The sequence below is a fragment of the Pseudophryne corroboree genome, chromosome 5 (assembly GCF_028390025.1).
Source record: "Pseudophryne corroboree isolate aPseCor3 chromosome 5, aPseCor3.hap2, whole genome shotgun sequence".
Classification (NCBI taxonomy): domain Eukaryota; kingdom Metazoa; phylum Chordata; class Amphibia; order Anura; family Myobatrachidae; genus Pseudophryne; species Pseudophryne corroboree.
This window is the reverse complement of record NC_086448.1, coordinates 564,383,258-564,406,895: the sequence shown is the minus strand read 5'-3', so window position 1 is coordinate 564,406,895 and position 23,638 is coordinate 564,383,258. Positions and strand designations below refer to the sequence as shown.

The following is a 23,638-nucleotide window of genomic DNA, read 5'->3' as shown; positions in this document are numbered from 1 at the left end:
TCGTTCTTTTTTTTCGCATCGCAGTGAAAATCTGCTTAGAGCGCATGCGCAATGTTCGCACTGCGACTGCGCTAAGTAATTCTGCTATTAAGAAAGGATTTTTACTCACGGCTTTTTGTTCGCACCGGCGAACGTAGTGTGATTGACTGGAAATGGGTGTTACTGGGCGGAAACACGGCGTTTTATGGGCGTGTGGCTGAAAACGCTACCGTTTCCGGAAAAAACGCAGGAGTGGCCGGAGAAACGGGGGAGTGTCTGGGCGAACGCTGGGAGTGTTTGTGACGTCAAACCAGGAATGACAAGCACTGAACTGATCGCACAGGCAGAGTAAGTCTGGAGCTACTCTAAAACTGCTAAGTTTTGTTTGTTCGCAATATTGCGTAAACTTCGTTCGCACTTTTAAGATGCTAAGATACACTCCCAGTAGGCGTAGACTAAGCGTGTGTAACTCTGCTAAATTCGCCTTGCGACCGATCAACTCGGAATGAGGGCCGTAATTGTATGCATCAGTTTGTAACTTGACCCAGTACCGTTTGCGTATGAGAGGGGTCATAAACGCTATTTGTACATTCTAACGTGATTTGTGTACATTTTTTTATTTTAAGGGAGGTTCGCTGGTCACTCAGGAATTCTCTAACAACCGATACTTGCTGGGGACGGGTAACCTACTCCCACACGCCCCAGTAAATAAAGGTTTATAGGGGCCCTAGGTTGGGTACAGCAGCTCTGAGTCAGTGATTGAAGTACTGGCCAACGTGGGCGAAGAGTGGGTGAAAGCACTCGGTCGAACTTTCACCGTCGGCTTACCCCGGGCAACTTGGTTTTTGTAAGGGTTCGCTGAAGACCCTGATTTGAAGGTCAGAGGTAGTGAAAGCAACACCTGCAAAGATGGGGGCCAGTTGTTCAGGTAAGGGACGATCAACCCTGGTTCAGGTTGATTTAGTAAACCGGCCCATAAGGTCGGCAAGGTATATAACGTGTGATACAGACCAGGAGGTCCAAGATGAATCACACACAAAGGTTTTCAATGAATGGGAAAGAATGACTGTGCATGACGGGGAAAAGTTCCCACGGGTAGGCAGTTTTAGTCCCGAGGTGTTACAAAATCTAAGGAGAAGGATATGTCTAATTAAGTCCGCGAAGAGGCGGATCTGACATTATGATTGTTTACAGTTATGGCAACGGGAAAGTGAAATACAAGGAGGAGTAGCTTACACAGCTGACTCTCACTTTGGTAAGAAAAATATGGCAACAAGAGAGAAAGTGGTTACAGAGAATGGCACACTGGTATATGATAATTGTGCACTTAGCAACTGTAATATTGATGATAAGAATAATTGTAACAAATGTAACAATGATAAAAGTAAAACTGTTAAATGTACAACTGTTAACCCGTGCAAGTTGCACCCCATGTTAAACTTCCCTCAGGACTACAAGCAAGAAAGTGAGCCCAGCACGATGTCGGCACCTTTTCCAGCAGCCATCATACAAGACATCCAGGTGGACGCGACCCAATCGGTAAAGGCAGTAGTCAAAGCCCCTAACGGAGGGTCAGGTGAGGTCGTGTCCACAGGTACGTACGGTGTTATATATCACGTAGAACCAACACAAGATGATGTGGTTGAATTTAATCCTGTCAGGGTGATCACAGTCCCCAATGGGAAGACTGACGCTCAGGGAATCATTCCCGCCAGGGACAGTGCAATGCGCCATCCCTGGTCCCGGACAGAATTAAGAGCAATTACGTCTGAATTCCCTGATCCTAGGAAAGATCTAGTTGCATGTCAGAGGTTTATTAAAGAACTAGGAAACTCCGCCGAACCCACCAACAAAGGTTGGCGGACAGTGCTGAGGGCATGTTTGCCCTCCAGTGTTGACCCTGCGAAATTTATTACTGATTGTAAATTAGACACAGAAGTACCTCGTACGGAGGAACACAATCAGGAATGTATTAAGCAGATCATCCGACAGTTAGGAGTATATTTCCCAGCCGTTGTCGAGTGGAACAAAATCTTCTCCATAAGACAAAGAGGAGGAGAAAGTACTTCAAATTATTTCAATCGAGCACTGCAAGTAATGGCTAGAGATACTGGGATCACAGACATTGAGAGAAATGCACAGCATAGAGATATAGCGGTTAAGGTATTAATGGATGGTTTACAGGAAGTGTTGAGAACAAGGGTACAGACCTCTCTACCTAACTGGAGAGGTGTCTCGTGGCGTTTTTGAGAGAGTCTGCTATTGACCATGAATGGAACATCAAAAGACACCTGGAGTCACAGGGCAGTAAGCAAATGACAATCAGTAGACAAGCCCTGACAACGAAGCCACACCAGCTTAAGCCCCAAACCCCTGTGAGAAATTCAAATGTGATAGTTTGTTATCATTGTCACAAAGAGGGACATTTTGCAAGAGATTGTAGATCAAGAAATATACAAAAGTCATATCAGCCCCCTAGACAACGACATGACCATGATATCCAAAGAAACAGGGAAGCACAGGGAGGTAAGAAGCCTCAGATCCCTGTGGGTAAGTCAAAGGTGATAAGATGTTATAATTGCCAGAAGGAAGGTAATTTTACACGAAATTGTAGGTTTTGAAGATACACACAAGGTAGATAAACCCCCTAGACAAAAACATGAGCAAAGTCATGATACACGAAATTGTAATCAGGAATCACTTAGGAAGAAGTTTGGGCCACACCTGTAATATGCAGTCAGGAAAGTTGATCATTAGGACTGGTAGTAAACCTGAGGTTACAGTTAATGATATTGGGAGGTCAGTTCCTTGTAGACACAGGAACGGCCGGGTAAGCTTTGTAATTTATCTGTAAATGTTTCTTTTTCCCATCTCTGACGTTCACCACGACAGCTCCAACGTCACATGACTACTTGGTCTTTTCAGAGATATACCCAACCCCAGTGTGACCTACCGACATCGGTGTGTCCTGGCCAGGCACAAAAGGGTGGAGTGTGGAAATACTGGTGGGGGAGACTGCGCAAAGATACCAATGGATGTGATGGTGTGACAGCCTGATGGTGAACGGAAGATCTGACCATGTTTTTTTTGTTTGTTGTTTTATGTAACATATATATGAATTGTTCTCTCTCTCGTTTTTTTTTTTTTTGTCTCTTCTCTCTCATGTTCTCATGCTTTACAGATGGTATGTCACACATCAGTTAGACAAATGGTAATACAAGATTTTTGCTCCTTACAGAAAGATCGCTGATTTGGAAGGAATATTGTATCACCAGAATGTTCGTTTGGAAGATTGAGAGACAGCACCTTTAAGATGACAACAGAGCAAGAAGAGCAACAAGACTAGAGGACAAAAGCATCGTAACATTTTTCTTTCCCCTCAAATTATTTTTTGTACCCCCATTACAAATTTCTCTTTCTCCTCCTGTAAGATGGACTTGCCCCAAGAGACTGTGATCCGGATTTTCCTGTTGACCATGATGTTGACCAGAACAGTCTGTTTCGGTGAGAGTACCAGTGAGGTCGAGAAAGGATCTAGAATGGAATCGGATGACCAGGATGGAGGCGTAGTTTCCCAAGAGCAGCACAATCACCGAGTAAAGGCTAGTATCAGAAAACGATCTGGTAGCACTGACAATAGAAGGCATTGTGAAGGATTGTTAGCTGAAGAGAACTGCATCTGTAGGCATTGTGACAATATAGTTGAGGATGGGTGCATCAAGAAATGTCAGTCCAGTTTTAATATCTACATGGACCGGCATCCATTGAGTGACTATCACTCCTTAGTGGGTAAAGTGTTAAATCAGACAGACTGTTGGGTATGCTCTCAAGTACCTCAAGGTCATAGCAAATCAGGATTAGTACCATTCCCTTTAACTGTAGGAGAGGTACTTGAGTTAAGTGGTGGGAGGCCGGTGGACAAGAGGTTTAATATCTCTAGTCCTCCTAGTTTGAAGCTCCACCAATATCATGTGGATAAGTCCTTAGTATGCTTTAACATTTCCAATCCCCGAAAGCCGGGAAATTGGGAAGTGTCATGGAATAATCAAACCATGACATTTTCATATAGAGCCGATAGAATGCCCATAGACACAGAGCTTATACGCCAGATAGCCAACAGTGGAAAATATTTCCGGTATAGGTACACTCTAGGAAGTAGGACCATGCGAGTTGGAGAAGTATCACCAGGATACTGTGCACATATCATACAATCGGATACGTGTACTAGACAGATGGGAGAATTAGGGTTAGGAGATTTCACATGGAAAGTTTGTAACATGGTTATGTCATACTCCATCCCATATGTTCTCCCCGATGATGCATATTTCATATGCGGGAGAAAGGCGTATAAGTGGCTTGCCCCAAACTCAGAGGGATTGTGTTACATTGGAAAAGTACTGCCTGAAGTAATGACTGTATCCCATATCAAAATGAAAGACATTCACCGCGGTGCCCAAGCTCCTTATACTCACACTCATTACGAGCACGTCGTTAAACGGCACCTGATAGAGAGGACAGAGCATCCGGCCTCTGATCTGATCCATGAATCCATCGGGATTCAATTCCTACTTGCGTTAGATATCACTCGTACCGCCAGAGGAGTGATAAATTATAGATATATATCTGCGCTAGCAAACTTATTAGACAATATCACCGAAATGTATGACGACACGTTCAGGTATACTGGGAGAGAGTTACAATCCTACAAAACAGAGCTGGTTCAGCATAGGATGATTCTCAATTATCTCACAGCAGTGACAGGCGGGTATTGTGTTACCCTAGCAACTCAGTATGGAGTAAAGTGCTGCACGTATATTACAAACAGCACTGAGGACCCGGCCGAGGTCATAGACCAAAAGATGGATGACATTTTGCAATTAAAGTGGGAGTTCCGAAGGAGACATAATCTCACTCTCGCTGCTGTGGGTAATGAGCTGACCAGTTGGGTATCATGGTTGAACCCACGAAATTGGTTCTCTGGTTTAGGAGAATGGGCCCAAGGCATTATAATGGATGTAGGGAAATTTCTCTTGTGTATTCTGGGAGTCGTCATATTGGTTGGTCTGATATTTAGATGCGTTCGGACTTTAACGAAGTGTAAAGGTAGTACCAGAGTGATGAGTCTGAGGAGCGAGGACACTGTAATAACAACAACTAATTTGATTTATGACCCAACGATAGAGACAATGTTGTGATGAAAATGTGATTCCACGGTCCGTTTCTTTCACCCGTTTCTCCTTTGTTTTCCTCCAAGGCACAAAGACATCCACTTGGAAGAAGAATTTGACAACCTCTTTTATACAGACCATTGATGAACTGTGTCACAGACACCCAATACTTTTAGTGACTTTAACTATCCACGGGAAACCCAATACTTTAGAGACTATAATTTTATGGACACTGGAACAGCTTTTGTTCGCCATTTACAACAAAAGCACCGAGAGACATCAGACAACATGTACATCAGACAAGACCTCAATCGGCGACTGTTTATTTAAACTCACATAGTTTACGACTGCATTTATAACGATTGTTTCTTATCTTCATCTCTACAACCTCCAGGTAGTATCTCACATAGTCGACAGGTGATTCTCACATATTAGCATCCACATATTCTCCCCATTCATGTATCATCAACACTAAATGTGCTCCCCCATTTGTTGCAACCAAAAGCCGAAAAGAGCTCGGTAGAGTTTGACAGCCCATCCACAGACCCTTGATACGGGATAAGAAGGATTCAAATGTATACTTCGCAATACCTCGAAGCTTGATTTAGAACACGTACGGCACAATGATACATGACCCCTCAAACATGGATTTCATACACACATGCTTTTACTGTCTCACTAGGTCATACTTTTCCCACCTTCTGCTCTCCTCCCTTTACCCAATCATAAAAAGGTATTTACATGATGACATATATTTTTCTGTTTGAACTGTTTAGGAAGTGGCAGTTATTGGTGACTGCCAAAGGGTGGACTGTCAAAGTCGAAAAATATAGCGACCTATGATGCCTTGTACTAACCCCATGCGCTTGCCCGCTGCACGTGCACATTCTCTCCCGTGCGTGCGCATATTCGCAGTTGCGTGACGGCGCCTCCACGGTCGTGCGCTCAGGCGCGTGGTATGCGCATTTACGGTAGAGTTTGTGTGCGTCTGGCGGGCGACTCGATCGTTACATAGTTAATCTAAATAGTGTATTTTATAGGTTATGGTCCCCTTAATAATATCAGTAAGTTTGTTTAGTGTAACTGGTTCATGGACAGAGAGATCCCTCTTTACATGATACGAAGGGTCAGACAGGTTTTGAGCAGTGGTGTTTAGTATGCAACGGAAGAGTATATTATTAGTAACATTCCGGTGTTGGTTTGAAAGAGATTAATCGCTCCTGCGTATAGTTATGTTTATAAGAAGTTTATGGACATTTACTGTATTTGCAGTTCATTATCCATGCGGCGGGAAACCTGAGATTCCCTCCCACCTGAGCAGTTTGAAATAGTCACAGCCCACCTGTTCGAACCAACCTATGACCTTTTGTTATAATGTGAAGACAGATTCCTGTGTCCAATGAACAATGAGATTGTAGGGCCCTTTGTAGTGTACTGTATGTTGTGTATATAAGAACAGCCAGGCTGGGCCAGCTCAGTCTTCTCTCCACAAAGGTTTTCATCATTGACTAACTAGAGAGCTGGTTCCAGGACTGCGCTAGCGATCATTCCCCACGTGTGTAAGTTCTCTGTAACCAACTTATTCTCTGTCTGTATTTGCCAAACTCTCTCTCTCTCTCTCTCTCACTGCTATTGTTTAGGATTAAGACGCTATTGTATATTTATGTCGTTATTCTGTTTAGGTGTTTTATGTTAGTGCTGTAGTGTATAAGCTGTTAACTGTTTTCCCCTTTTTCATACAAATTATCGTAAGTAAAGGTTTTGGAACCTTAGCAAGGAGTGTGTGTTTTACTAGTTATTATATAGGGTTTCTGAGCGTCTCAATCGCTCAATCAGCTTTTATATAATAGAGGTTAATCAGCGTTACATTGTGTTAACATTACAAGACCAAGGTTTACAGTATAGGCTTAGCCTTTCAGTTTGTTGCATGCAAGGTTTACTGTGTGTCATCCTGTGAGCGTCTGCGCCGCTCGTGTTCCTCTCGTGGGCAAAGCGTCCGCTACGCTAGTAGCGTAGCATTACGGTGCTCGGGCCGCCTATAGCGTGCTCGATACCCAGCGTAAGCCGTGAGCGAACGTGACGCTCGTGCATCTCGACCACGGCCTAGCGTCTGCTACGCTAAGTGCGTACCATTACGGTACCCTGTACGCCCATTGCGTACTGAGTCTCTTACCAATACATAATGAATGTTATAAGATAAATAATTAGCTTTATCACAGGAAAACAGCAACTTACAGTTGACAATATAGGACAAGTACAGGGTAAATAAACATAGCTACTTCAGCAGATGACACTGGAATAAGTATCAGGTGGCAGAAGACTGCTGGATTTGGTGCAGTTGAATATTATTAAAGTAAGAAAAGGATAAGCACATGAGGGAAGAGAGCCCTGCTCGTGAGAGCTTACATTCTAAAGGGGAGGGTAGACAGACAGGGGTGAGACAGATGGGGTACATAGAGAGCGTGGAACAGAGGTTTAGGATGAGATTTAGCTGGGTTTGGTGAAGAAGTGGGTCTTGAGAGCCCGTTTGTAGTTTTGTGGAGAGTCTGAGGGGGAGAGGTAGGGAATTCCAGAGAAGTGGTGCAGCACGTGAAAAATCTTGAAGGTAGGAGTGGGAGGAAGTAATCCGTAGGCAGGAGAGTTGGCGTGCATTAGCAGAGCGAAGAGGACGGGTGGGAGTGTAAAGGGAGATAAGGTCAGAGATGTAGATGGGAGAGGAGTGGGTGAGGGCTTTGTAAGCGATTGTGAGAAGCTTGAAATGGATTCTGAAAGGGAAGGGGTGCCAGTGAAGGTCTAGTAAGAGAGGAGAGGTGCACGTAGTGCGTTTAGTGAGGAAGATGAGCCGGGCAGCAGCATTGAGGATAGATTGGAGTGGAGAGAGGTATTTGTCAGGAATGCCAGTCAGGAGGAGATTACAGTAGTCCAGTCTGGAGATGACCAGTGAGTGGATAAGAGTCTTAGTAGCATCCTGGGTCAGAAAGGGTCTGATCCTGGAAATATTTTTTAGATGAAAACAGCAGGTTTGTGAGAGGTGCTGAATGTGTGGTTTGAAGGAGAGGGAGGAGTCAAGGATTACTCCAAGACAGCGCACTTGGGGGCTAGAGGAGATAGTAGTGCCATCAATAGATAATGAGATTGTAGGAGGTGAGGTTATGCGGGAGGGAAGATGATCAGCTCGGTCTTAGACATGTTAAGTTTAAGAAAGCGCTGGGACATCCAGGAAGAGGTAGCAGAGAGAAAGTTGGAGATACGAGTGAGGAGAGCAGGGGAGAGGTCTGGAGAGGAAAGATAGATTTGAGTGTCATCAGCATAGAGATGATATTGGAAACCAAAAGTACTAATGAGCTTACCTTGTGAGGACGTGTAGAGAGAGAAGAGTAGAGGACCAAGGACAGAACCTTGGGGTACCCCTACAGTTAGTGGAAACGAGGGGGAGGTAGAGTCATAAGAGGAGACAGAGAATGACTGGTCAGAAAGGTAGGAGGACAGCCAAGAAAGTACATACACAATATACACATACAGAACAAACTGTGCGGTTGTATAAAGTATAGTAAGACCCTGATCATAACATTAGCTTACCCAGCAAGTGAAAGATGCGGTAGTGATAATAAAAAGAAAAAACTAGTCACAATATTCATTCTTTGACTGACTTCCTACGGACTCTCGCAGACCATTCTACCATGTGCTGGTACTTGGTGAATTGATATAGGGAAAGTGCGTGTAACTCTGTGTGTGTGTGTCCATGTGTATTATGTGAGGTTAGTTTTACACACTAGAGGGAGGGTTAGGGGGAGAGTTTTGATTAGGGTTACGTAAGTGTGGTGCCTCTGTTGGGATTCCGAGCAGTTGGGATGCCTGTGTCAGTATTTTTACTGCCGACATCCTTACTGCTGGTCTCCCATACCCAACCCGTCCCTGACAGAGGGTCACTGGGCACTGCATGGCACATATCACAGCATAACACAAGAGTGGGGTTGTGTCATCCTTACGGCACCCAGGAGTCCCCAGCATCTAGAGGAGCACCCCACCACCACAAACCCATCATCCAGAGTAGCACTGTCCCCCACAGACCCAGCACCCCTACACCTACCCCACACACATCCAGAATATAGAGTGACCATATTATCCCTTTTACCTGGGACGCTTATGGATTACACAGGTTCTGTGGCTGATTAAAACCAGCTGAAATGTAGGCTTGAAGTCAGCCAGCCACAGAACCAGTGTAATCCATAAGCGTCCCAGGTAAAAGGTATAATATGGTCACCCTACAGAATAGCACCCCCCACAGAAGCACCAAACTGAGCACCTCCACACACACAGACCCAGCACCTACGAGACGACCCCCTCCCCCCCACCTCGACTCAGCAAAGTACTCCCACGGCACCCCCTACCCCCAGGACCTTCCTATGTTTGGCAGCTTACCTCGTCCAGGGCAGGGTGGGAGTGTCGCTGCTGGATAGGAAACCTGCACTCCTGGTTCTGGCATTGCTCCCTCCGCTCACCATTCTGTCCCTGCAGTGCTGCCGCCACTTTCATCTTCCCGGACAGCACGCTGCCTCTGCGCATCCTCCTCCCTGACCCCTAGAACTCAGTTGTCTCCCAGAGACCGCTCCGTCCACACACGTCCTCAACCGAGGACCCATGTCTGCTCCCAGTTGCTGCGCTGCGTTTTGAGCTACGGCAGCCAGCCATCCATGTGCCCCAAAACGGCAGCAGCTGGAGCCACTGTAAGGCGCCGGGGTCCGGCACCGCGCCGCATTACAATAAAGAAACACTGCATAAACTACAGCTCCCAGCAGCCTTGCTTCTGTGAGCTGCGGCCGCAAGGGCTGCTGGGAGCTGTAGTTTATGCAGCGTTTCTTTATTGAAATGCGGTGCGGCGCCGGACTCCAGCGCCTTACAGTGGCTCCAGGTCCTGCCTTCCGTGGTTGATGCCGGGGCAGGTGAGGAACTGGCAGGGGAAGGGGATACGAAGTGTATCTACCTCCTGGCCGCGAGTGGCGCCCCTCCTTGGCTGGCGCCCGTGGCGTCCTGGCCAATAGGTAGATACGCCTCTGTTTACAATTTGAAGTTACCAGCTGTTCTCAGGATTCCCAAACGCTTTCATGTGTCACTTCCTGAATAGATTCTTGTCTTCTGCTCCTGTTTGGAGGTCGTGGCAGACAATCAAGAGTATTCACATAATTAATGCCTTTACTTTGAGCTTTAATACCAGAGCTATCTGTAGGCTATGAAAATGAGCTAAACAAAATACCAAATGTAATGTAATTACTATGTAATTATTTTTAAAGTATAAAATAGAAAATCATGACCATGAAATATTTATGATAGTAGTGTTGTATGAATAAAGATTCATACAAGATGGTACACTGCATAATCTTTCATTTTTATTACAATTTGGTCTGGATGATAATTGCTTGCTAGGAACTTTTGAATGCATTACTGGCATTGAAGATACAAACCTGACACAGAGTTAATGATAAGTTTATATATAAATGAATTATGAAATTTTGCAATTACTGAATAAAGAACATTGATAGTTCCTAGTGCTTGTAACATTCTGTCCTTAAAGTGACAAATTTGGAATATGTTCACGTAGTCTGAAGACATATATAGAATGATAGCTAGGGATATATTTACTGAAGGTCGCCATCTATCTATTTTTATCAATACTAAATTAATGGAAATCTAACTAATTCGATGTTGTGTTTCTGAGGTAAAACACACACTAGTAACAGATTGATTTTTGCTATTAATGTAAATGTTAGTAAATGTGTGTGTTTTTAGTGGGTGTGGTATGGAAGGTAGATAGTAACTAGGTCGACAGTGTCTAGGTCGACCACTATTGGTCAACAATAACTAGGTCGACATGGTCTAGGTTGACAGGTCAAAAGGTTGACATGAGTTTTTTTGGGGTTTTTGTGTTGTTTCCTTCGTTGAGTTACCGGGAACCCCAATTAGTGCCCCGTGTCCCCTCGCATGGCTCGCTTCACTCGCCATGCTTCAGGTAAGGTGCCTCACTTCGCTTGGCATAGATTACCGTTTTAATCAAAAAAAGAAAATAAATCGCGAAAAACTCATGTCGACCTTTTGACCCGTCGACCTATAACATGTCGACGTAGAGACCCTGTCGACCTAGTTTCTGTCAACCAATAGTGGTCGACCCAGATAGTGTCGACCTAGAGACCGGATCCCGTTGTTAGCCCTGGAAACACAACATTGATTTACATAGATTTTTTATCGTTATACATGTACCCCCTACAATCTGACTGATTGCTATGGTCAGCTTCTCCACTAGTCCTATTTAGAAGGTTTGATAAATGTTCCCCACTGTCTTTAAATTCATTGTTGGGATTTTGCTTCATTATATAAATTTACTACTGCTGCTGTTAACATCATCTTTTCTTTTTTTTCTTTTTTTCCTTATCTGAGGAGAAATTAAGATGAGGTTAAAAAGCTGAAATATTGTTATGTAAACATTCATTTAATTTACTTTTCTAATAGGAATCACCCACTGCGGAAACTCAGCAATGTTATTGTAACGCCTCACATGGGTAGTGCAACCTACAATGCCAGACGCATTATTATGGAAGATATGGTTCAAAATATGATAAGTGGTATAAATGACCGCCCTGTTTTCAATGAAGTTATTGTCAAATAACATGGGGATCCTTTGAAGACTTCTTATGTTGATCATCTTTAATTCTGAAATAGAGCACTGGAAGTTTAACCCCACAATAATTATTTTGTCTGATATGTACAATAATTCCTGACACTTCAATTAGCATACACGATTATCTTTAACTCCCAGTATACTCCAACAATGTGGCTATTTGAGATGTCCTCACTTCAGTAGCAATGACATTTTACTCACTTGAAACTGTAATTTACTAACATTTGAACTAGATTTTTTAAAGATTTTTATGGATTGTAATATATTAAAGTGCTGAAACCATGTTGCGTTTTTTTGGATGGTTGTATAAAAGATAAATAATTGTAATATTTGTATATACTCCTTTACAAATGGAAATTATAATTACTGATTATATGCAATTTTTGTGATTGCATAAATTACATTTTAACTTGGTAATCCTTCAGGGATCACTATGTGACCTTTCATGTTGCCGACTCTTAAGCAGACAATGTACAGCTGTCATTGTGGGAGTCACGTAGTCATCAGGTTGATCCTGGACACCTATAAGGGATTAGTCCGAGCCTTGTTGATAGTAATGACAAAACTGTCCTTTGATGTGGGATCTCAGGTCATGCACTTGCAGTTGAGTGCCTTTGCAGAGTTGTGGGGCAACAAATTATATGGACTCCAATTTTTCAGCATTAATGTATGAGGAGGGATTACTGGGGGGCTGAGAGACTCGGGGAACTTGAATTACACTGGGGGGAAAGGAAAGAATACTCTTGTTTGGGTGCACTCTTTTAAACAAAATGTTAATGATAGGGCTAAAAATGAACTTTTAATTATTATTTTTAAAACCATGTCAAAGTGTATCCAGGACAGACAAGCATAACATATTAATAACACACATTTATAAAAGGAAGATAGAAATTCTATTTTAGACCTATATATAGGTCAATTTTGTACAGACTCTTGGGAAATATCTGGTGATGGTATCAAAATTTATACAAATTAGTACATGAGGCTCCCAAAATCCAAATGAGCCCTGGTATAGCAGCAATTGAATTCTGGTAGGTGGTATAATGAGCCCTGGTATAGCAGCGATGGAATCCTGGTAGGTGGTATAAAACCTTCAATGCGAATGCAATAAAATTGCACTAGTATTCATTAATTAAAAGGGTTCAGAAATGAAAACAGACAAGTGGTGATAATGCTGTCAGCGTTTGGTGCAGAGTATAATTCAGTAGTTCTACTAAACTTGGTATTCCCAGGTGGTCTCCCATCCAAGTACTGACCAAGCCCAACACTGTTTAGCTTCCAAGATCAGACGGTATTGTGCGTTTACAGTGTGGTATGATAGTAGACAGCACTGAGCAAAATACAACTCTGGGATCGCTGATGAGAGTGCACCTATATAGTAGCAAAGATCAGTACAGGGATCAAAAAAACATACAGATAAGAAAGGAATAGGTAAATATAGAGCATCTGCTGCCGGTGTTAGGCCGAGAGATTGTGTATGGGGGTTCCACAAATGGGACCTCCTCACGCTCTCTGAATCATCAGTGAGAGTCCATACATACAAGATGAGAAGAAGATAGAGCTGAAAGTTTAATACTGCAGTTTAGGTTCTGTAGTACTGAGAAACAGTTATAGGGTGATAAAGCTAATTATTTATCTTATAACATTCACTATATATTGGTAAGAGACTCAGTACGCAATGGGCGTACGGGGTACCGTAATGGTACGCACTTAGCGTAGCAGATGCTGGGCCGTGGTCGAGACGCACGAGCGGCATGTTCGCTCACGGCTTACGCTGGGTATCGAGCACGCTATAGGCGGCCCGAGCACCATAATGCTACGCTACTAGCGTAGCGGACGCTGTGCCCACGAGATGAACACGAGCGGCGCAGACGCTCACAGGATGACACAGTAAACCTTGTATGCAACACACTGAAAGGCTAAGCCTATACTGTAAACCTTGGTCTTGTAATGTTAACACAATGTAACGCTGATTAACCTCTATTATATAAAAGCTGATTGAGCGATTGAGACGCTCAGAAACCCTCTATACTAGCTAGAGAAACACAGACACCTTGCTGAGGTTCCAAAACCTTTACTTACGATCATTTGTATGAAAAAGGGGAAAACAGTTAACAGCTTATACACTACAACACTAACATAAAACACCTAAACAGAATAACTGGGCATTAATATACAATAGCGTCTTAATCCTAAACAATAACAGTGAGAGAGAGAGTATGGCAAATACAGACAGAGAATAAGTTGGTCACAGAGAACTTACACACGTGGGGAATGATCGCTAGCGCAGTCCTGGAACCAGCTCTCTAGTTAGTCAATGATGAAAACCTTTGTGGAGAGAAGACTGAGCTGGCCCAGGCTGGCTGTTCTTATATACACAAAGTACAGTACACTACAAAGGGCCCTACAATGTCATTGTTCATTGGACACAGGAATCTGTCTTCACATTATAACAAAAGGTCATAGGTTGATTCGAACAGGTGGGCTGTGACTATTTCAAACTGCTCAGGTGGGAGGGAATCTCAGGTTTCCCGCCGCATGGATAATGAACTGCAAATACAGTAAATGTCCATAAACTTCTTATAAACATAACTATACGCAGGAGCGATTAATCTCTTTCAAACCAACACCGGAATGTTACTAATAATATACTCTTCCGTTGCATACTAAACACCACTGCTCAAAACCTGTCTGACCCTTCGTATCATGTAAAGAGGGATCTCTCTGTCCATGAACCAGTTACACTAAACAAACTTACTGATATTATTAAGGGGACCATAACCTATAAAATACACTATTTAGATTAACTATGTAACGATCGAGTCGCCCGCCAGACGCACACAAACTCTACCGTAAATGCGCATACCACGCGCCTGAGCGCACGACCGTGGAGGCGCCGTCACGCAACTGCGAATATGCGCACGCACGGGAGAGAATGTGCAGCGGGCAAGCGCATGGGGTTAGTACAAGGCATCATAGGTCGCTATATTTTTCGACTTTGACAGTCCACCCTTTGGCAGTCACCAATAACTGCCACTTCCTAAACAGTTCAAACAGAAAAATATATGTCATCATGTAAATACTTTTTTATGATTGGGTAATGGGAGGAGAGGAGAAGGTGGGAAAAGTATGACCTAGTGAGACAGTAAAAGCATGTGTGTATGAAATCCATGTTTGAGGGGTCATGTATCATCGTGCCGTTCGTGTTCTAAATCAAGCTTCGAGGTATTGCGAAGTATACATTTGAATCCTTCTTATCCCGTATTAAGGGTCTGTGGATGGGCTGTCAAACTCTACCGAGCTCTTTTTGGCTTTTGGTTGCAACAAATGGGGGAGCACATTTAGTTGATGATACATGAATGAGGGGGAACATGTGAATGCTAATATGTGAGAATCACCTGTCGACTATGTGAGATACTACCTGGAGGTTGTAGAGATGAAGATAAGAAACAATCATTATAAATGCAGTCGTAAACTATGTGAGTTTAAATAAACAGTCGCCGATTGAGGTCTTGTCTGATGTCTTGTCTGATGTACATGTTGTCTGATGTCTCTCGGTGCTTTTGTTGTAAATGGCGAACAAAAGCTGTTCCAGTGTCCATAAAATTACAGTCTCTAAAGTTTTGGGTTTTCCGTAGATAGTTAAAGTCACTAAATGTATTGGGTGTCTGTGACACAGTTCATCAATGGTCTGTATAAAAGAGGTTGTCAAATTCTTCTTCCAAGTGGATGTCTTTGTGCCTTGGAGGAAAACAAAGGAGAAACGGGTGAAAGAAACGGACCGTGGAATCACATTTTTATCACAACATTGTCTCTATCGTGGGGTCATAAATCAAATTAGTTGTTGTTATTACAGTGTCCTCGCTCCTCAGACTCATCACTCTGGTACTACCTTTACACTTCGTTAAAGTCCGAACGCATCTAAATATCAGACCAACCAATATGACGACTCCCAGAATACACAAGAGAAATTTCCCTAAATCCATAACTCTCTCCCAGTATACCTGAACGTGTCGTTATACATTTCGGTGATATTGTCTAACAAGTTTGCTAGCGCAGATATATATCTATAATTTATCACTCCTCTGGCGGTACGAGTGATATCTAACGCGAGTAGGACTTGAATCCCGGTGGATTCATGGATCAGATCAGAGGCCGGATGCTCTGTCCTCTCTATCAGGTGCCGTTTAACGACGTGCTTGTAATGAGTGTGAGTATAAGGAGCTTGGGCACCGCGGTGAATGTCTTTCATTTTGATATGGGATACAGTCATTACTTCAGGCAGTACTTTTCCAATGTAACACAATCCCTCTGAGTTTGGGGCATGCCACTTATACGCCTTTCTCCCGCATATGAAATATGCATCATCGGGGAGAACATATGGGACGGAGTATGACATAACCATGTTACAAACTTTCCATGTGAAATCTCCTAACCCTAATTCTCCAATCTGTCTAGTACACGTATCCGGTTGTACGATATGTGCACAGTATCCTGGTGATACTTCTCCAACTCGCATGGTCCTACTTCCTAGAGTGTACCTATACCGGAAATATTTTCCACTGTCGGCTATCCGGCGTATATAGCTCTGTGTCTATGGGCATTCTGTCGGCTCTATATGAAAATGTCATGGTTTGATTACTCCATGACACTTCCCAATTTCCCGGCTTTCGGGGATTGGAAATGTTAAAGCATACTAAGGACCTATCCACATGATATTGGTGGAGCTTCAAACTAGGAGGACTAGAGATATTAAACCTCTTGTCCACCGGCCTCCCACCACTTAACTCAAGTACCTCTCCTACAGTTAAAGGGAATGGTACTAGTCCTGATTTGCTATGACCTTGAGGTACTTGAGAGCATACCCAACAGTCTGTCTGGTTTAACACTTTACCCACTAAGGAGTGATAGTCACTCAATGGATGCCGGTCCATGTGGATATTAAAACTGGACTGACATTTCTTGATGCACCCATCCTCAACTATATTGTCACAATGCCTACAGATGCAGTTCTCTTCAGCTAACAATCCTTCACAATTCCTTCTATTGTCAATGCTACCAGATCGTTTTCTGATACTCGCCTTTACTCGGTGATTGTGCTGCTCTTGGAAAACTACGCCTCCATCCTGGTCATCAGAACCCATTCCAGATCCTTTCTCGACCTCCATGGTACTCTCACCGAAACAGACTGCTCTGGTCAACATCATGGTCAACAGGAAAATCCGGATCACAGTCTCTTGGGGCAAGTCCATCTTATAGGAGGAAAAGGAGAAAAATAAGAAGGGGGGAGGAGAATAGGAGGGAGATGGGAACTGGAGAAAATAACAAAAGGGAAAAAGAAATCTGTCTCGACAAACGCCTCCGGTCTTATTATTCTCAGCGCTCAGGTGTCGTCTCAACCTTCCCGGAACAGACACTCTAGTGATACAACCTCTACCGTCTGTTCTTTATCACGGGACCTCTCTGGGTCAGCAACCTTTTTACAATGAGACGAATGGACCCAAGTCTCTCTCTCGGCAACCTTCAATGCTGTTGTGCTGGTTAATAAGACTTGATATGGTCCTTCCCATCTGTCAATAAGGCAACCTGAGCGTAGAAAATTCCGTATCATTACATAATCCCCAGGTTCAATGTCATGACAATTACTGTCTGGCAGATTAGGAATTACCAATTTTAGATTATCATTCTGATTCCTCAATTGCTTACTCATCTTAACCAAATACTTTATGGTTACTTCATTGTTACATTTCAAATCATCCTGGGGGTTAATCATAACATGGGGTTGTCGACCAAACAGAATTTCAAAAGGAGACAGATTAAGAGGGGACCTGGGAGTGGTTCTGATGCTGTATAATACGATTGGCAAAGCTTCGGGCCACAACAATCCTGTTTCAGCCATTACCTTGCTTAATTTGTTTTTAATAGTGCTGTTTACTCTTTCCACTTTCGCACTCGCCTGGGGGCGGTACGGAGTGTGCAGCTTACTATTAATTCCCATCAACTTACACATTGCTTGAAAAACTTCACCTGTAAAATGGGTACCCCTATCACTCTCAATGATTCTAGGGATACCTTACCTACACACAAATTCCTGCACAATTTTCTTTGCAGTAAACACAGCGGTATTTGTGGCCGCGGGAAATGCTTCAACCCAATTTGAGAACACGTCAATACAGACCAATACATACTTTAAATTTCTACAAGGTGGCAATTGTATGAAATCAATTTGTATTACCTGGAAAGGGCCATCTGTAGGAGGGATATGGGATGGCTCTGTTGGTATTGCCTTTCCGATATTCTTCCTCAAGCAGGTGAGACATGTCATCGCTCTTTTACCCGCATGGGAAGAAAATCCTGGGGCGCACCAATAAGCTCTTACCAATTTACACATTCCTTCTTTGCCTAGATGAGTCAGCCCATGTGCCGTTTCCGCTAGACTTGGAAGGTATGCTCTGGGTGCCACTGGCTTACCCTGTCCATCTGTCCAGAGTCCTGAGGACTCCTGGCCATATCCTTTTGACCTCCAAACTGCCTTTTCTTGTGGTGAACACAAATTTTGCATTTCATATAATTTCTGTGTATTTACAGTATTAAATACCATCAGTTGTGTGCTGTCTGTCTGTATGGGGGTACTGGCTGCTGATTTAGCAGCTTCGTCTGCTCGGCTGTTACCAAGTGATACTGGGTCTTGGCTATACGTGTGAGCTTTACACTTGATAACAGCCACTCTGTCAGGTTCCTGTATCGCTGTTAGAAGTCTTTTGATGTGGGCTGCATGCGCTACGGGTGTGCCAGCTGCCATCATGAAATTTCTGAGGCGCCATAGGGCCCCGAAATCATGGACTACTCCGAAGGCGTACCTAGAATCCGTGTAGATATTGGCTGACTTGCCTTTAGCCAATTTGCATGCTCTGGTTAGGGCAACCAGCTCAGCAACTTGTGCTGAGTGTGGTGGGCCTAAGGGTTCCGCTTCTATGGTACCTTGGTCATCTACGACTGCGTATCCAGTACACAAGTCTCCCGAGTCCGTCTGTCTGTGACAACTGCCGTCAGTGTAGAAAGTAAAATCTACATCTTCCAGTGGGTTGTCACTGATGTCAGGCCTTGCCGTGAAATTTTGGGTCAAATATTCCATACAATCATGTGTATCATTTTCCTTACTAAATCCTCCTTCACCATCACTCTCATCCTCCACCCTTTGTGCCTGTCCAGGCACACCTGGGAGATATGTTGCAGGATTTAGTGCGCTGCATCTCTTTATGGTGATGTTTACCGGGGCCATTAATGCCAATTCCCATCTTGTAAACCGTGCTGATGAGACGTGTCTGCTTTGGGCAGAATTCAGTAAGGCTGACACTGCATGTGGTGTATGAATTGTGAGGTTGTGTCCTAGCACTACATCTTCGCTTTTACTTACTAGCAATGCTATCGCTGCAACACTTCGCAAGCATGTGGGGAGGGATCGCGCTACCGTGTCTAGCTGAGCGCTATAGTAGGCTACCGGCCTGCTGGCATCACCATGCTTCTGGGTTAAGACACCTGCCGCGCACCCAGCACTCTCTGTTCCGTACAGCTCAAAGGGTTTTCCATAATCTGGCATACCTAATGCTGGTGCCTGCGTTAGGCACTGTTTAAGTCTCTCAAATGCCATCTCAGACACGTCTGTGTGCGAAATCCGATCAGGTTTGTTTGATGAGACCATCTCCTGCAAAGGCAGGGCCAGTATAGAAAACCCTGGGATCCAGTTACGGCAATACCCACACATTCCTAAAAACGTTCTAATCTGTTGCTGGGTTTGTGGCAGAGTCATGTCACGAATTGCTTGAATTCTATCAGCGGTGAGGTGTCTCAGTCCTTGTGTCAGACAGTGTCCCAAATACTTCACCCTGGTCTGGCATAATTGTAACTTATCTTTGGAAACCTTGTGTCCGGTGTCTGAAAGATGAAACAGGAGTTGTTTCGTATCTCTCAGGGACGATTCAAGTGAATCTGAACACAGCAGTAGGTCATCCACGTACTGTATTAATATTGATCCGCTCTCAGGTTGAAAAGACTGTAAACAATCATGCAAGGCCTGTGAGAAAATACTTGGACTGTCAATGAAACCTTGTGGTAAGCGAGTCCAGGTGTACTGAACTCCTCTGTATGTAAATGCGAATAAGTATTGACTGTCAGGGTGCAGAGGTACCGAAAAGAAGGCAGAGCAGAGGTCAATCACAGTGAAAAATTTGGCAGTGGGAGGGATTTGCATAAGGATAACAGCTGGATTTGGTACTACAGGGTATTGACTCTCAACTATTTTGTTGATCCTCCTTAGATCCTGCACTAATCTGTAACCCCTCCCCGCACTCTTTTTAATAGGGAAGATGGGACTATTGGCAGTGCTGGACGTCCTTACCAGAATGCCCTGTTGTAGCAAGCGCTCTATTACAGGGTAAACTCCTAACTCCACCTCTGGCTTCAGAGGGTATTGTGGGATTTTTGGAGCTATCCTACCATCTTTTACTTGTACAACTACTGGGGCTACGTTTGCCATTAATCCAGTGTCTTGTCCATCCTTGGTCCAAAGTGACTCTGGTATCTGGGAAGTCATTTCTTCTACCTTGGACGGACACCTATTTACAATAACAGTGTGTGACATTAATCTTGTTGGGGAGTCTAGCATATCCTGCACTTCCTGAGCGTGGTTTTCGGGTATGTCCAAGAAGACACCTTCAGGAGTACAATATATGACACATCCCATTTTGCACAGTAAATCTCTCCCAAGGAGATTAGTCGGAGCCGATGCAGCTAGCAAAAAGGAATGCTTGGTATGCAAGGGCCCTATCGTAATCTCTGCTGGTTTGCTTAAAGGATAGTGCTCTACTACTCCTGTTACTCCCATGGCTGGAATTGTTTTACCAGTGGTTCTCATGCCCACGGTTGAATTTATCACTGACTTGGCCGCCCCCGTATCTACAAGGAAATTTAGAGATTTACCAGCTACATCAATTGTGACCTCGGGTTCACTTCCAAGGCTCGCAATTAATTTCACTGGCTGCAGATTACAGGTGTGGCCCCACCCCTATGGTGTGTGGTGACCTCCCTGCATCGCGCTGGCAGCTATTACCTGTGAAGGGGGTAAATGGGAACTATCAGAGACTTGCCAGTCTCTTCTTGGGGGATACCTTTTTGTTTCCCCTGTGTGTGGCTCAGAACTCCGTCTCTGCGGTCCTTGATCCCAATTTCGTGTGTCATGTCGTTGTCTAGGGGTTTGGTATGATTTTTGTATATTTTTCACTCTACAGTCTCGTGCAAAATGTCCCTCTTTGTGACAATTATAACAAACTACCACATTTGACTTACCCACAGGGGTCTGAGACTTATGCTGAGTTGGCCTTGTGGTAAGGGCCTGTATACTTACGGCCATCAGCTTATCACTCTGCGACTCCCTGTGTCTGGTGATGTTCCGATCATGATCAATAGCGGCCTCTCTCAAAGTAGCCACCGACAAACCTCGCCAACATGGTTGGGTGGTCTGTACCCTCGTCCTCAATACTTCCTTTAAACCATCCATTAACACAGATACTGCTACTTCTCTATGATTCACATTTGTCTTAATGTCTTCTATCCCTGTATACTTAGCCATTTCTCTATCGTCCTAAGTGGATGCTGGGGTTCCTGAAAGGACCATGGGGAATAGCGGCTCCGCAGGAGACAGGGCACAAAAAAGTAAAGCTTTACTAGGTCAGGTGGTGTGCACTGGCTCCTCCCCCCATGACCCTCCTCCAGACTCCAGTTAGATTTTGTGCCCGAACGAGAAGGGTGCAATCTAGGTGGCTCTCCTAAAGAGCTGCTTAGAGAAAGTTTAGTTTAGGTTTTTTTCTTTACAGTGAGTCCTGCTGGCAACAGGATCACTGCAACGTGGGACTTAGGGGGAAAGTAGTAAACTCACCTGCATGCAGAGTGGATTTGCTGCTTGGCTACTGGACACCATTAGCTCCAGAGGGATCGAACACAGGCCCAGCCGTGGAGTCCGGTCCCGGAGCCGCGCCGCCGACCCCCTTGCAGATGCTGAAGCGTGAAGAGGTCCGGAAACCGGCGGCTGAAGACTCCTCAGTCTTCATAAGGTAGCGCACAGCACTGCAGCTGTGCGCCATTTTCCTCTCAGCACACTTCACTGGGCAGTCACTGAGGGTGCAGAGCGCTGGGGGGGGGCGCTCTGAGAGGCAAATATAAACCTTATACAAGGCTAAAAATACCTCACATATAGCCCATAGGGGCTATATGGAGATATTTAACCCCTGCCTGACTGGAAAAATAGCGGGAGAAGAACCCGCCGAAAAAGGGGCGGGGCCTATCTCCTCAGCACACGGCGCCATTTTCTGTCACAGCTCCGCTGGTCAGAACGGCTCCCAGGTCTCTCCCCTGCACTGCACTACAGAAACAGGGTAAAACAGAGAGGGGGGGCACATTAATGGCTATATATTAAAGCAGCTATAAGGGAGCACTTAATATAAGGATATCCCTTATATATATAGCGCTTTGTGGTGTGTGCTGGCAGACTCTCCCTCTGTCTCCCCAAAAGGGCTAGTGGGTCCTGTCTTCATTAGAGCATTCCCTGTGAGTTTGCGGTGTGTGTCGGTACGTGGTGTCGACATGTATGAGGACGATATTGGTGTGGAGGCGGAGCAATTGCCAAATATGCAGATGTCACCCCCCAGGGGGTCGACACCAGAATGGATGCCTTTATTTGTGGAATTACGTGATGGTTTATCTTCCCTTAAACAGTCAGTTGAGGACATGAGGCGGCCGGACAATCAATTAATGCCTGTCCAGGCGCCTCAAACACCGTCAGGGGCTGTAAAACGCCCTTTGCCTCAGTCGGTCGACACAGACCCAGACACGGGCACTGATTCCAGTGACGACGGTAGAAATTCAAACGTATTTTCCAGTAGGGCCACACGTTATATGATTTTGGCAATGAAGGAGACGTTACATTTAGCTGATACTACAGATACCGTAAAACAGGGTATTATGTATGGTGTGAAAAAACTACAAACAGTTTTTCCTGAATCAGAAGAATTAAATGACGTGTGTGATGAAGCGTGGGTTGCTCCTGATAAAAAGTTGATAATTTCAAAAAAGTTATTGGCATTATACCCTTTCCCGCCAGAGGTTAGGGCGCGCTGGGAAACACCCCCTAAGGTGGACAAGGCGCTCACACGCTTATCCAAACAAGTGGCGTTACCCTCTCCTGAGACGGCCGCACTTAAGGATCCATCAGATAGAAAGATGGAAGTTATTCAAAAGAATATATACACACATGCAGGTGTTATACTACGACCAGCTATAGCAACTGCCTGGATGTGCAGTGCTGGAGTAGTTTGGTCAGAATCCCTGATTGAAAATATTGATACCCTAGATAGGGACAATGTTTTACTGTCGTTAGAACAAATAAAGGATGCATTTATCTATATGCGTGATGCACAGAGGGATATTTGCACACTGGCATCTCGGGTGAGTGCTATGTCCATTTCAGCCAGAAGAGCCTTATGGACACGACAGTGGACAGCCGATGCGGATTCAAAACGTCACATGGAGGTTTTGCCGTATAAAGGGGAGGAGTTATTTGGAGTTGGTCTATCAGACTTGGTGGCCACGGCTACTGCCGGGAAATCCACTTTTTTACCTCAAGTCACTCCCCAACAGAGAAAGGCACCGACCTTTCAACCGCAGCCTTTTCGCTCCTACAAAAATAAGAGAGCAAAGGGCTTGTCGTACCTGCCACGAGGCAGAGGAAGAGGGAAGAGACACCAACAGGCAGCTCCTTCCCAGG

General features: G+C 44.4%; 1 protein-coding gene and 1 pseudogene across 1 annotated transcript in view; one reads left to right on the top strand and one right to left on the bottom strand.

The window, feature by feature from the left end:
* LOC134928050 (glyoxylate/hydroxypyruvate reductase B-like) overlaps window positions 1–12,102 on the top strand; it is a 77,467-nt gene extending 65,365 nt beyond the window's left edge. The window contains exon 6 of the mRNA XM_063923295.1: window positions 11,652–12,102. Coding sequence (XP_063779365.1) covers window positions 11,652–11,808 — 157 coding nt within the window. The 3' untranslated portion in view covers window positions 11,809–12,102. The remainder of the gene's footprint in view (window positions 1–11,651) is intronic.
* Window positions 12,103–13,027: 925 nt separating this feature from the next.
* Window positions 13,028–13,146, bottom strand: LOC134930679 (5S ribosomal RNA; annotated as a pseudogene).
* Between the last annotated feature and the right edge of the window lie 10,492 nt (window positions 13,147–23,638).